Source organism: Plutella xylostella, chromosome 11 (assembly GCF_932276165.1).
Source record: "Plutella xylostella chromosome 11, ilPluXylo3.1, whole genome shotgun sequence".
In the NCBI taxonomy this organism is placed as follows: Eukaryota; Metazoa; Arthropoda; class Insecta; order Lepidoptera; family Plutellidae; genus Plutella; species Plutella xylostella.
The window spans coordinates 5225672-5239551 of NC_063991.1; the positions used below are offsets into that span (position 1 = coordinate 5225672).

Sequence of the window (13880 nt, forward strand, 5' to 3'; positions counted from 1 at the left end):
TCAGATTTTGTTCAACTTTACATATTTGTACTGGTCAATTTCGTATCCCTGATAACATAATAGACTTTACCAACCTAAGAAAACAGACCACAAATAAAAATTAATAAGGGCATCATTTTGTAAACATTTTCTAGGTTTCAAATGATCAAAAGGGCGAGAATAAAAAAAAACGGAAATGAAAACGACATTATGTCTGTACACGATGTAATACTAACGTAACGCTACGTAACGTAACTTCACGCATGCAATGTGATTGTAATGCAAAATGTATATTTTAGAAAAGCTTTAAAAGGCACTTAGTTGTATTATCTTGAAGTCACAAGTATAACACTATTATACACTTTTGACTTTGTATACCTATACTACTCTATATGTCCGACGAAATTATGACAAAATTGGAAGGTTATTAACAATCTGAACGGCTAGAATGATTTGACACTTGTCAATTCGTTGTCCTGAAAAACGTTTATAGTGCGACAAACTTATCTGTTCCGGTGAGATCAAACTAAATTGATCCATATCTCATAACTTACCAATGAATTATATATTCATATAGATTAGATGGGTTTATTAAAACCGCAAGGGTGAATTACCACTACAGGCAAACTTTAAATCTTATAGAATCAAGAAATATTAGACATTTACGTGAGCTCTCACCGGAACAGATAAGTTTGTGGCACTATAGAAGTTTAGATTGTCAAAATAGACAAGTGCCAAATCATTCTTAAGGTCTTCGCACATTATAACTCCACGCCAACGCGGCAGCAACTCTACTCACACTCCTTTAGTTTTTCTTGATATTTAGTGTACGATGCGTAGGCCACTCGTTGTACACTACTTTATAATCATTTTTTGAAATTAAACCTTGAACATATGACACAGGGCTTAAATATCAATGTCTAGCATAGAGTCGAGTCGCCGGCGAGTTGTTATGTGCGAAGACCTTTAAGAGATTTTCATAAAATAAAACACCTGAAACAAACAAAAGCTACCCTTAATCCAATGTATGTAATGGAAGAAACGGTCTCTACTTGCCATTCTGTATTGTTGTGAGCTTTCACATTTATCGTAATTTCCACGAGCATATCCTATTATATTTAAATGTGTTCATTCTTTACTAATGGAATATTTTCCCCTTTTTGGAAAGTAATTGTTGGATTTATTGTAACGTATCAAATGTTGGTAAAAGTTTGTAAAATATTTATAAACTAACCTTTACACTGTTACAAAAACCAAACATCATAAACTATAGCATGCTAAAAATATAAGTAACGTGGATGTGGAAACGGGATTCCGTCAAATGTACATGACGACAATTTATTTAGCAATGTTATGTAAACTTATGTTATTATGTAACAGTGTATTAGTTAGTGGTGCCAACGCAATAAAAATTATACTTAATGCAGAAAAAATAATTAAAAGGGTACAAGAGGTGCCTGGAACAAAATCTTCAACGATGTCTATGTCGACGATGTGGTCGTACTTTCCGATAATGTGAGGGATACTCTAAATAATGTATAGAATGGAATCTTATCCATTTATTTAGGGCTTTATGGTTTCGTTTCGTTCAATTTTATTTTTTTACATCATACGAGAAATAAATAATTATTTGCATCATTTGTTCATATTTTTATTAGTATTCTTAAAGAGCTATGTTTAAAATACTTTTCATGATTGAATCTGAAACATAACGCATACTTTGTTATATATTTAGAAGTGTTTTCGTGCGTTTTATTTGCGTATTGAAGCATAGTTTGATTTTATGAAAGTACCTATGTTTAATTTAAGCTTATTGTAGAATGTTTGTTTTAGAGAAGTACCTACCTGTTAATCGTTTTCGGACGAAAACGAGGATAATAAATTGGTATAATCAAAAAATCATAAAAATCATAGTTACTTAAATAACAAGTCAAACATTCAATGGTTATGAGGGAGATACATATTTATATACATTCATAATCTAAAAAGTTCTCAAATAAAAAAAAACACCAACATGTCATCTAAATACATTGATAGTTTTTACACCAAGACCAAAAACTTCAATAAATAATGTAGTTTTACTTTACGTAGGTAAATAAGATGATACATCATTCGAGGTTTCAATATATAATTTACTCGTATCATTATTATTAGATTAGATATACTGAAACAATGTTGTAACTGTATCTTTATTGTTCAATCAATTTTGATCAATATTCATTAGTTTTTTTGTTTTTATATTTCACTCATATGTCATGTTACCTTTATTTTTAGGGTTTTTCTCATAATGTTTTGATAATGGCTACCTATGGAATAAAAGACATGCTGTCACTGTCTACAACATAATTACAGAAAGTGGCAGGATGTATTTTATCCCACAGGCAGCCATTATCCAGACATTGTGAAACAGGGCGTTAGTTTCATATCTATAAATAATAATATAATATTATAATTATGAGTGAAGTGCATATTTTTTAAGAAAGTCATACAAACGTGGCCTTAAAAAAATATGTCAAATGTTTTGTTTTTATAGGCATATCTAACATATTTATATGAATTTTGGTTTATATATTTTCATATTTGATTTTAACTTTGAATATGATTTACCTTTCTTATTTGATATAATTATGTATTGATTTTAGAACAAAGTTAGCATAAATATTACGTTTAGACTACAAAAAAATATTATTGTTTTTAAATAAATTATTTATTTAATTTTGAAAATGCTGAGGAAGGATATACATTTATGTACAAGTATTTAATTTATGGTTTTGAGTAGATTTAGTGTAAGTATAGGACGCTAACCGACATTCCAATACTGGAAATAGGTCTTAAATTTTCGTGATCACAACAGTATTTAAATCTCGGGAAAAAAACACCACTACTTCTAATATTTTTACTAACTTCCACGGCAGACAATTGCATCTACGGGGCAAATGGGGCAAATCTTTATTCTAACGATAGGTACTATTGCCCCAGCCAGGAATCGAACCCCGGATCTTCGGCGCTTTAGTTAAGATACGAAAAGTTTCACATGACGTCTTATTTTTGGCAAATGAAAAATGTACAGGCTGTTACAAAAAAAAAGGTTTTGTGTGAGCTTTTAAAAACAATGCTATGACCTGTCAGAATAATCTCTATTAGTAGACGATGACTTTTTGTTGTATCTCGACTACATGTGCCTAAAATGTATAAGCGACCATCCAAGAACACCATTAGGCATTAGAACATTAGGCATTTCTTTATATAATTATGATTTTTTTCTTACACATAAAAAATAAACCATGTAGCATACTTCTGCAATAAAAATGCAGTGGTAATTGTAAGTTTATTTATTTATTTTTACATACATGTTGTGTGACATGAAGGTGTTACTAGCGCCATCTAGATTTTTTAAAATGAGCTGTCGAGAATCTTTTTTTACGTCTGGGTAATTTCTCAATAAAATTTCTCTTACTTTTTTTTACCCATAACTATAAAGGAAACTTGAGATCCAAATGTATCTAAGTACTTAATAATAACTGTTCGTCATTTTCATTCACTGTGTGTTAAAAAATAGTTTCGAAACTAGTAAAAAAAACAAAATGTACTGAAATATGTAAAAGTAATAAATAAAATGACTGGAATATGTAAAAAATACAATATTGATGTTTTATTTGAACCCTTTTGACCAACGATATTTTATATAATAAATAAAAAATATAAACACTTACACCTTATTTTAATTTTTCCTTTATTATTCTTTAGTACACTTTACCCCTCTTTAATCAAAATATCCTTCCACCCTAAGGTTGTCTTGAAAAAATCGCTTTAAGCGATAAGACCGCCATTTTTGTACATAGTTTATAGTATTTAAGTTATGTAAGTTTCTTTTATGTGTGTGTGTACAAATAAAGAATATTCTATCTATCTATTCTTGTACTAATGTACTCCCTTGCGGGGTAGGCAGAGGTGCATTGCTGCACCCACTTTTCGCCAGTGTTTATGTTAGTCCCAGTGTAATAGGGGGCGGGCCTATTGCCATTTTACGGGCACATCCACGACCCGAGAACAAATATCTGTGTTTAAACAAATATCTGCCCCAGTCGGGAATCGAACCCGAGACCTTCGGCTCAGTAGTCAGGGTCACTAACCACTACGCCATTCGGCCGTCAATGAAATTTTAATTCCAACTAGATGGTGTGTTAGTGCGAAGGAAATGCCAAAGTTTTATGTAAGTCTGTAGGTAATTATGATAAAAAGGGCATAGAAGAAAAAAATACGAAATTCTAGTAAGTACAAAAAATAGGTTTTATTTAAAACTTATTCACCATGCCATCTATCTATATGGCAACCAAATAGAATTAAATGTCCCTTCACCACATCAAATGATTTCTTTGGTATTAAAATTTTGAAACAAACACTGGAATGAATGATGATTGAATGTTATCAAAATTATGCCGTCGTACCTTAAATTTTACAATAAATAATATTTACACCAACTTGGTACGCAGATCATGTTAAAACAGTATACAGGATGTCGCAAAAATGGTATTGTAAGGCGAATTAGATTTTCTAAATATAATTAAAAAGGTTAGAAGGCAAGGTTACATCGAAAAAGCTATGCGATTATTATTCTGAGGTTTACATTAAAAATAATTCGACGACCACTGCAATAAATAAAATGCAGTTGTCATTATATGTAGGCATTACTAGCGCCATCTATGATTTAGTATTTTTATGAGCTATCAGAAACTTCCATTTTCATGTTGTTTTTCCAAAATTGCCACCCAACCCACCTCCTTTCACTTTCTATTCTATTCTCTGTGGGGGTGTAAGTACCTGCACCTGGCACTCTCGAGTGGAACTTTTGTGCATATCCCCAAGCAGTGGCGGATTAACGTATAAGCACGACAAGCACGTGCTTGGGGCCCCGGGCCTCTAGGGGCCCCCGTCTACTGCTGCTGTTTCATTTTAAACCTACATTTTATTCATCCACAATATGTCCTATGTAATGAGTTTGCTCTGATTAAAGGGCCTACCACACGTAAGTATCATCACAGTTTTGCCTGCGCAGGCCGGCTTAAACACGGAATACCGTGCGTGTAGTTGGTAAAGGGCCTACCACACGCGTATCACCACAGTTTTGCTTGCGCAGCCCCCCTACTCTTGAAAGGCAATGTATTGCGTCTGTCTTGCATTCTCAACATAAAAAAAATCATAACTTCTCTTCAGAGGCGTTTTTCCAAAAAGTAAAAATACTCATATGATCAGCTAGGTATAATGCCTATTTTTAGAACCTAGAAACAATAATATTATGCCTACAATTTAGAAGATACTTAGAAATAAGACCAAAAAAGGCTTTTTCGGCCAAAATCTAAAATAAATTCTACATTTGGTTCTTAGTGCTAGGTTCTAAAAAAAGGCTGAATGAACATTTATGTACTTTTTACTTTTTGTAAAATCAATTTTGAAGAAAAGTTATGATTTTTTTAATAAGAGTGGGGGGGCAGGCCGGCTCGTACTGTACATGGAATACTGTGCGAATGGGTGGTAAAACTGTCATATCTCGAGATTTAAACGCCCTACGGACATGAAATAAAATGCTTTTATCCGCAAAAAGTCATCTTTATCCAATAAAAATATCAAAATTTGCTAAAAAGTTACATAAAAAAGTTAAAAGCACCTAATCTAGTTTTTTTGACACTAAAAAACTTACATGAGCTCCGTTAGGTGTGTTTGAACTTTCAATAATTATTGACTGCCTCAACGTAGAGATGCGGTGTTGGTGTCATTGTTTAGCTTAACTCAAATACTTTTAAAATAATACATAAAAATACCATCAAAGGGGGGCTATTTTCAAAGTATTTCAAGTACCTACTTAAAATGAAATTTTTTGCTGTTTTTTATTGTAAAAAAAACTAGATTAGGTGCTTTTAACATATTTTATGTAACTTTTTAGCAAATGTTGATATTTTTATTGGATAAAGATTACTTTTTGCGGATAAAAGCATTTTATTTCATGTCCGTAGGGCGTTTAAATCTCGAGATATTGTTTTTATGAAGGAGAAGAAAAAACTAATTATCTAAAACTTTAAAATGGCCCCCATTTCTAGAATATTGAGATTTGACCCCACATATGGGGGTTTTTTTCGATGAAATTACTCGTAGAATCTACCCTTAAAGTTTGTCGGGTTCGAAAAACAACACATTGTATATTTCGCCGACAAAAATGAGGCTTGCGCGTACTTAACTGTGCCGTGTGGCCGAGTGATAGCTCGGCGTACCTGCGCAGTTGTAACTGTGGTGATACTTGCGCGTGTAAATTTTTTTAAAATGTTACATTTTTTTTTCTAGAAAAGTTATAGGACGTTTTAGCTATTGAACTGTTTTGTCACTCTTTGTCAAGGAACAAATTGTTCTAAATTAGGGGCCTACACAGGCTTTGTGCTTAGGGCCTCCGATGCTCTTAATCCGCCACTGTCCCCAAGGTCTAAACTGCCTTCCTAAGCTTGGACCATTTCCCACCACGCTGGTCCACTGCGGGTTGGTGGGTTCACATTAGATCTGCTAGATCTAGATCTCTTCTTTCACTTTACAATATCACTATAACCCCAAAAACGAATTCTACACAAAAAAATGATCACATTAAATCTTACTGCCACTTCTACTATCCTTCCCACTGACGCAGCACGCCTTCTCTTTCTGACAGCAGGGTTTAACTTGATCACACCAAAAATGAATTTTACACAAAAAAATGATCACATTAAATCTTACTGCCACTTCTACTGTCCTTCCCACTGTCTCCCTTTCACTTTAAAAAAAAGATCACATTAAATCTTACTCCCTCCCTTACTATCCCCACAGCACGCCTTCTCTTTCTGACAGCAGGGTTTAGCCTTATCTCTCCGTCCCTGTCCCGCTAATGGTCGGTCCCGCTCGTCCCACACGACCACGCCGTCGCACGCGCAGACTCGCTTGGGGTTTTGGAATATGCCGGCGGAGCGCGCGATTATGCCGCAGGCTATTCTGTGGGGGGAAATTGTAAAGATTAATATAAAATATATATAGGGAGTAAATGACATGCTCCCGAAAACTGAAACCACGTGATCTACTGGTCAAACTGAACAACTTTCCCCAAGAAACATACCCTGGTAAATAAACTTTTTTTATGGCCAGTAGATCACGAGGTTTGAGTTTTCGGGAGCATATCATTTACACTCTGTATAAGACAGATACATATAATGCTACTAACACACTTGGCTATTCGTATTTGGCTCTGGCTATATTTGCCAAATAGGCAACTTGTAGGCAAATACGGCATTAACTTTGCATTTAAGCATACATACATTAATACAGACAGACGCTCTGGAAGCGACTTTGCTTTATACACTTACGAGCAATGAAAAAGTTCCAGTGTCAATAGCACCAAATTACTCCTAAACGGAAAAGGCTCTATTAGTTTATCAATTTAAATATTTGGATAAAAAAAACATTTGATGTCGACATTTTGACGTCGCGTCTTTACGCAGAAAAGTTTTATATCTTAGAACTAAGTAGGTATATGTGGGTTGACGACCATTTTGTAATTTGAACTTTTTCATTGCTAGTGAGTGTAGTTCTATTCTATAGTATGTACTTACGCGGGCCCACTGTTCCCGTCAATCTTGGAACTGGCAGAGTCTCCTGTTCCGAAGTCATCAGGGCGCTCCGTCACTGCTATGGATCGACCGATTATGTCTGATATCTGGAAGAAAGAATAAAAGTAGGTAATGTTAAAAAAAATTGGATCAGCGGCATGGTTACAATAAGCAAGTAAGTATACACTTTTGTACCTTCTCAAACTACGCACTTAACAAATTGACAATATTTAAATGTATGAAAATTCAGTTTGTGAGTTTGAAAAGGTAAAAAAGTGTACATATGTATAGCTACTTATGAATTTGATTGCGTCTCATGTAAGTATGTCGCGAGTTTCTATGAAGATAGACTATTATTAAGTTAGTTATTCATGTTGATAATAGTAATTTTAAAGCTAGGAGCTATAAAATATTTAGATAATTTATTATTTGAGTTAAACATAATAGTTATGCATGCACTTTAGATCAAATTGTTTAATGGATGTTTAAATCATAATCTTGCCAATTTAAAAAATATAGTAAAGTTTTAAGGTAAACAAAATGATATTCTATTTTACACATACCTTCAACAAACTATCCACAACAGTGAACCTGGCGGTGCCTGTTTCATCAGCTGTAATGTTCCCGAGGTCCCCCGCGTGGCGCGCCGCCGCCGGGGCCGCGGGGGGCCCGTGGGGGGCGCCGTGCGGGTTGTAGTGGGGGCCTAGAGATGAGCAACCCTAGGGAGAATACGTAGGTATTTGAGATACAACTAGCGATATGCAACCCTAGGGACAAAAGGTATTTAATAGAAAGAACTTTAGATAGAACAAAATAAGTTACTGAAAATTGCATCAAAATGGGTTCAGCCAAACGCTACATAATCGCGCACAAACAAATCTACATACATGCATACAGGACTAACTAAGAACCTGCTTTTTTGAAGACAGCTAGAGACATGATGCAGTATCATCAATATTCATACACTAACTGGAACTGTATTAATTCATATACGCTGCATCATTGACTCACTCATACGTTCTTTCTTTCACTCATTCGCTCTTTCATTCACTCATTCATTCAACAGTAATATTCCCGAGGTCCCCCGCGTGTCGCGCCGCCGCCGGGGCCGCGGGGGCTCCGTGCGGGGCGGAGTAAGGGTTGTAGTGGGGACCTAGCGAGGCACAGCCCTAGGGGGGAAGGTAGCGAATAAGTTACTGAAAACCGCATCGAAATCGGTTAGGGCAAACGCTAGATATTCGCGTATAAGAATACGTACAGACTGTCTGTACCAGTAACAGACACATACTCGTACAGGTCAAAGTGAGAACCTACTTTTATGATGCCGGTTTAAGTTCCTAGTGACAGTCAACCCTAGTTGGTAAAAGTAAGGTCTTTAGATTATAATACAGCTATAGATAGAACAATTTTAGGTAATCTTGCTTGCTATGTGTAACGTTGCATCATTCACTCACTCAGTCATTCTTTCTTTCACTAATTCATCAGCAGTAATATTCCCGAGGTCCCCCGCGTGGCGCGCCGCCGCCGGGGCCGCGGGGGCTCCGTGCGGGGCGACGTTCGGGTTGTAGTGGGGGCCTAGCGAGGCACAGCCCTAGGAATAATAGGTATTTAAGATATAACAAAAGAGATGAGCAACCCTAGGCGGGGAAGGTGGCGAATAAGTTACTGAAAACCGCAGCGAAATCGGTTAGGTCAAACGCTAGATAATCGCGCAAATGCTTATAGTAGTTTGCAATAGAAACCAGCAATCATGTAAACAAATATGGCGGACTGACATTGACAGCGTATTGTTTATGCCCATAGTGATGTTATAGTGTTCTATAGATTAAATATATAAGCCATAGACTATAAAATAAAACTGATTATATATAAATAAAGTGTTTATTAAAACAAATTTAAATCTTCGTCTTCGTCATCATCACTATCAGAAGTCGCCGGTGACCGTAATTATAAATGGAACCACTGTGTCATCGCTTGCCGTGTCTAAAATGCCGTCGAGCTTTTTCATTACTTCCTCTTCCTTTTTTTGTTTTGGTTAATTATATTAAGCTCTTGAAAAATTTTTTTTATTGTATTCAAATAATATTAAATTAAAATAATTTATTGAATTAAAAATAAAAGATAACTTCAGATTACGAACAACACTAACTTTTCAATGACTTATAGAGTTCGATGAGTAAAAACCTAAGATGACAGCTTGTCAAATACTTCAAAATTTTTACGTTGCAAATGTTTTAACAAATTTAACTTATAAATACAAGTTAAATCGTGTTGAAGATAATGTAAAAACAATGGTGCGTTCGTTGAAATCAGACTATGTTCATAATTGATCGTCAAATGTATGTGATTACGGAGTAATCGTGACAATTTGGTTTGTTTACATGATTGCTGGTTTCTATTGCAAACTACTATACGCACAGACACATACAGGTCAAACTGAGGTCAACTTTACTGAGAACCTACTTTAGAAGCCGGTTCAAAAGAGTAGGTAGGCAAAGGCAACAGCGGTTGCGTTATTCAATCATTCATTCTTTCTTTCAGTCACTAGTTCATTCAACAATGAACGTGGCGGTTCCACTCTCGTCACTCGCTCACTCATACGTTCTTACTTTCATTCAATCGCTCTTTCATTCACTAATTCATCAGTTGTAATATTCCCGAGATCCCCCGCGTGGCGCGCCGCCGCCGGGGCCGCGGGGGCTCCGTGCGGGGCCGAGTGCGGGTTGTAGTGGGGACCTAGCGAGGCACAGCTCTAGAGGGGAAGGTAGGGAATAAGTTACTGAAAAACCGCGTCAAAATCGGTTCGGCGGAACGCTAGATAATGGCGCATAAGCATATGTACAGATACATACAGGTCAAACTGAGGTCAACTGGGAACCTACTTTTTAGAAGCCGGTTTAAAAGAGTAGGTAGGCTACAGCGGTTGTGTTATTCAATCATTCATTCTTTCTTTCAGTCACAACAGTGAACGTGGCGGTTCCACTCTCGTCACTCTCTCACTCTATCTTTCTTTCACTCACTCACTCATTCATCCAGCAGTAATGTTCCCGAGGTCCCCCGCGTGGCGCGCCGCCGCCGGGGCCGCGGGGGCTCCGTGCGGGGCCGAGTGGGGGTTGTAGTGGGGGCCTAGAGATGAGCAGCCCTAGGGGACAAAAGGTATTTAAGATATAACAAAGGAGATGAGCAACCCTAGGGGGAAAGGTAGCTAATAAGTAACTGAAAACCGCGTCGAAATCGGTTCAGTGGAACGCTAGATAATCACGCATAAGCTTACGTACAGACACATACAGGTCAATCTGATAATTCCTACTTTTTTGGAGCCGGTTAAAAAGATTATGTGCAGCTCTGTTGCATCATTCAATCATTCATTCTTTATTTCATTCACTCACTCACCTGGCTCAGGTCGCCTGTCTCCCTGACGTGCAGTCCGTGGGTGCCGCTGAGCCCGGCCACGGTGCCGTCCGCCAGCATGCCGTGGGCTGTCTCTGTGAACCTGGTGGTGGAGGTAGCATTATTAGCTAATCATTTCGAGGTTTCTATCAAACTTTTCTAGTTATTATTGAACAAAATAAATTGTTACAAAGGCGAACTTAATGCTAGCAGCATTTTCTACCAGTTAACCTTTGGTGATGTTGAAAAAGTGATTGGTAGTGCTTACGATAGAAGATGGTCTAAATTGAGTACCTAACCAAAAAATTTATATAACTATACCTATACAATATGAGTAAATAATTATATACAAAAAAAGAAAGCCTTTGGTCCAAGAGTGGAAAATCCAAACGAGGTCAACCTAATACATCAAAAACAGAATTATCAAAATCGGTCCCTAAATGCCTGAGTAATCGGTGAACAGACGAATTGAGAATTTTTTTTCGAAGTCTGTTAAAAAATGGTTTATCTCACTACGCCGAGAGGTGTGAGCAGTCGATTATTGTACTAGTTAGAAGAGGAGGGCAGTGCATCATCATCATCATCAGTCAGGAGTCCACTGCTGGACACAGGCCTCTCCCAAGGAGCGCCACAACACTCTATCCTCGGCCTTGTTCATCCAGCCACTACCAGCCACCTGCCAAGACATAATTATGTTGGCTATCTTAATTATAACAATTTCATACCTGATGACTCCCATGATGTTTGGTGCAGCACCCTGGCTGGATATCATGGCTACTGCAGACCGGGATGGGTCTGTGGAGAAACACTGTTGTTAATGGGATGTCTGACTAGCTGAGGCTATTTAATATCAATCAAACATCATATTGACCACCACCTGACATTACCAAATATCAATTGTGAAGCAGTGTCTATGCCTGGGCCTCACGTCTGCTAAGGAATTTCGGCTCAATGCTGTGTCGTCTGAATAGTTTTCCGAATTTAGGTATCCATTTTCTCTTTATTAGTGAGTCCCAGTAGTACAATATGAAATACTTAACACTTATTACTGTATATTAACTTAGTTCTTTAGAAAAGATGCAATAAATATTTCCTAAAACACCGATAATTAATACCTATGTACAATAATAAAGTTATACTACTCCTAATTTACGAAACCCATGCTGCCAACACACAACTGTGCCGCCATTCCTTAGCACACTTAAGGGCCTGGTAATAAAAATTGCAGAAGTCGACTTGTCAAAGAGTATAAAGGGACTATTACAGAGAATTAGAACAATATTTACCTCCGAACCCCTGTAGCACAGTCCGTCTTCCCGACACCTTACTAGCAATGTCCACCACCACGGCCGTGGGCAGGCTGCTCTCCACCATGATGGCGCCATCTTTGTACACCGCCTGCAACCATAGACAGATGATAAGTTTCTCTTAATGTACCTTTTCTAAGGCCTATGAATTATCATGGTGTCTACTTTTCCTTTAGTTTAGTTAGTTTTAAAGATTTACTAAGTGATTGATAATGATGACAGCTAGACTAGTATAGCAGTAGAAAATGGTATCCTCCTATTGCCCTGAAAAAACCTCTATCGCTAATCGCTACCTAATAGTAATTTTCTGGTCCAAATTACTGTGATAACTAAATATGAAGGGTTGCATTAAAAAGAGTTTTTTGTACTACCTTTAAAAATAGGCTGATTTCTGTGGAGGGTGGTAAAAATCTATTAAATCATTAGGTAAGTATAACCTTTCAGAGTCTCAGCCTTAGTTACTTAACATGCTTAGGAGGGAAAATTGATAACAAAGATCTTGGGTAATTAGCTATGATTATGCTTATGTATTTTAATACATGATTATAGATTGCATACCTCTTTAACACCTTCTTTGTCTTTCAGTGCCTGCACAGTTTTGTTCACTAGGGCTTGTTCAGGTTTATCACCAAAATCTACCAAAAGTTCCAGCTGAAATAAAAAAAATATTTTTTATAAATTAGAATAGATGTGTTGTTAGTAGATTTTGTGTCTTCTTTAACACCTATACGTCTTGACCAACTTTGAATAAATAGATTTGATGTTGTAGAGTGAAATAGGCTACTTTTTATGTATTACAGTATTATAAGTTTATATTAGGCTATTATAAGTAGGTATATAGTTAGTTATATTATTATTTTGTTATTGTTGGTACACTGCCCTCTAATTTGTCACTTTGTTTCTGCAATATATAAGGTTGCCTATAAGAGATCACTCTCAGCGATAAGGCCGCCTATTGTAAATTAGTTCTAGTCTATAAGTACCTATGTTTTTTTTTGTATGTCTCACTTATGTGGTGTTCAATAAAGCAATATTCTAATCTATTCTTTTTATTCCAGAGTCTTATCAGAAAACCTTTTGAGGTGATGCTAAGTTTGTCCAAAATAAAGAGACATAATTACTTATTCTTTCAGTACCTACTGTCCAACAGTGTGTGGTGCGATCAAAGTATGATTCACTTCAAGGATCTTAAACACTGTATAAAGTAATGTAAAGTATACTTTGTAATGTACACTTTCACACAAATAGGCTTATTAGTTTAGAACCTGGTTAGGTCGCTTAGTTGTTAAGATTCGCCAGCACATTCTGTGACTTAAAAGCTAAATTAAAGCATGCATGTTCTTTAACCAAAAGGCCAAGAGGTAACCTTAGTAAGTTACAGTGCCGAAAGATATATGAAATAATAGCTTACCTTGGTAGTAATCATGACTGTAAATAATTATATAGACAATTTAAAATGATAAGATGTCCGTATTACTCACTAAACCGATAGTTAAACCCGTAATTAATGTATTTTCTAGAATAATCGGAGAAATAAACAAACAAAATTACAGAAATTTTGATACCATTATAAATGTCAATGTCA

The 13880-nt window shown here is 36.3% G+C and overlaps 1 protein-coding gene across 2 annotated transcripts; it reads right to left on the reverse strand.

Moving 5' to 3' along the window:
- Window positions 1-6445: 6445 nt before the first annotated feature.
- On the reverse strand, window positions 6446-13880 carry LOC105395352 (copper chaperone for superoxide dismutase). 2 transcript variants are annotated; one of them, XM_048624233.1, is made up of 9 exons: window positions 13707-13880; window positions 12854-12946; window positions 12275-12386; window positions 11714-11783; window positions 10992-11091; window positions 8162-8317; window positions 7602-7705; window positions 6776-6987; window positions 6446-6709 (listed from the first exon to the last, which is right to left on the reverse strand). In XM_048624233.1, the coding sequence occupies exons 1-8, from the start codon at window positions 13719-13721 to the stop codon at window positions 6792-6794; spliced, it is 846 nt and encodes a 281-aa protein (XP_048480190.1). In that variant the 5' UTR covers window positions 13722-13880; the 3' UTR covers window positions 6446-6709; window positions 6776-6791. The 2 variants fall into 2 exon arrangements, with proteins under 2 accessions (XP_048480190.1, XP_048480189.1); XM_048624232.1 differs by having other exon boundaries at window positions 6446-6987.

Excerpts from the sequence above, each read along its gene's own strand:
- LOC105395352 (XM_048624233.1), bottom strand. Across the intron at positions 8,318-10,991 it reads AGACAGGCGACCTGAGCCAG|GGTTGCTCATCTCTAGGCCC; the intron begins GTGAGTGAGTGA and ends TATTCTCCCTAG. Across the intron at positions 7,706-8,161 it reads TTGTGGATAGTTTGTTGAAG|ATATCAGACATAATCGGTCG; the intron begins GTATGTGTAAAA and ends TCTTTCTTCCAG.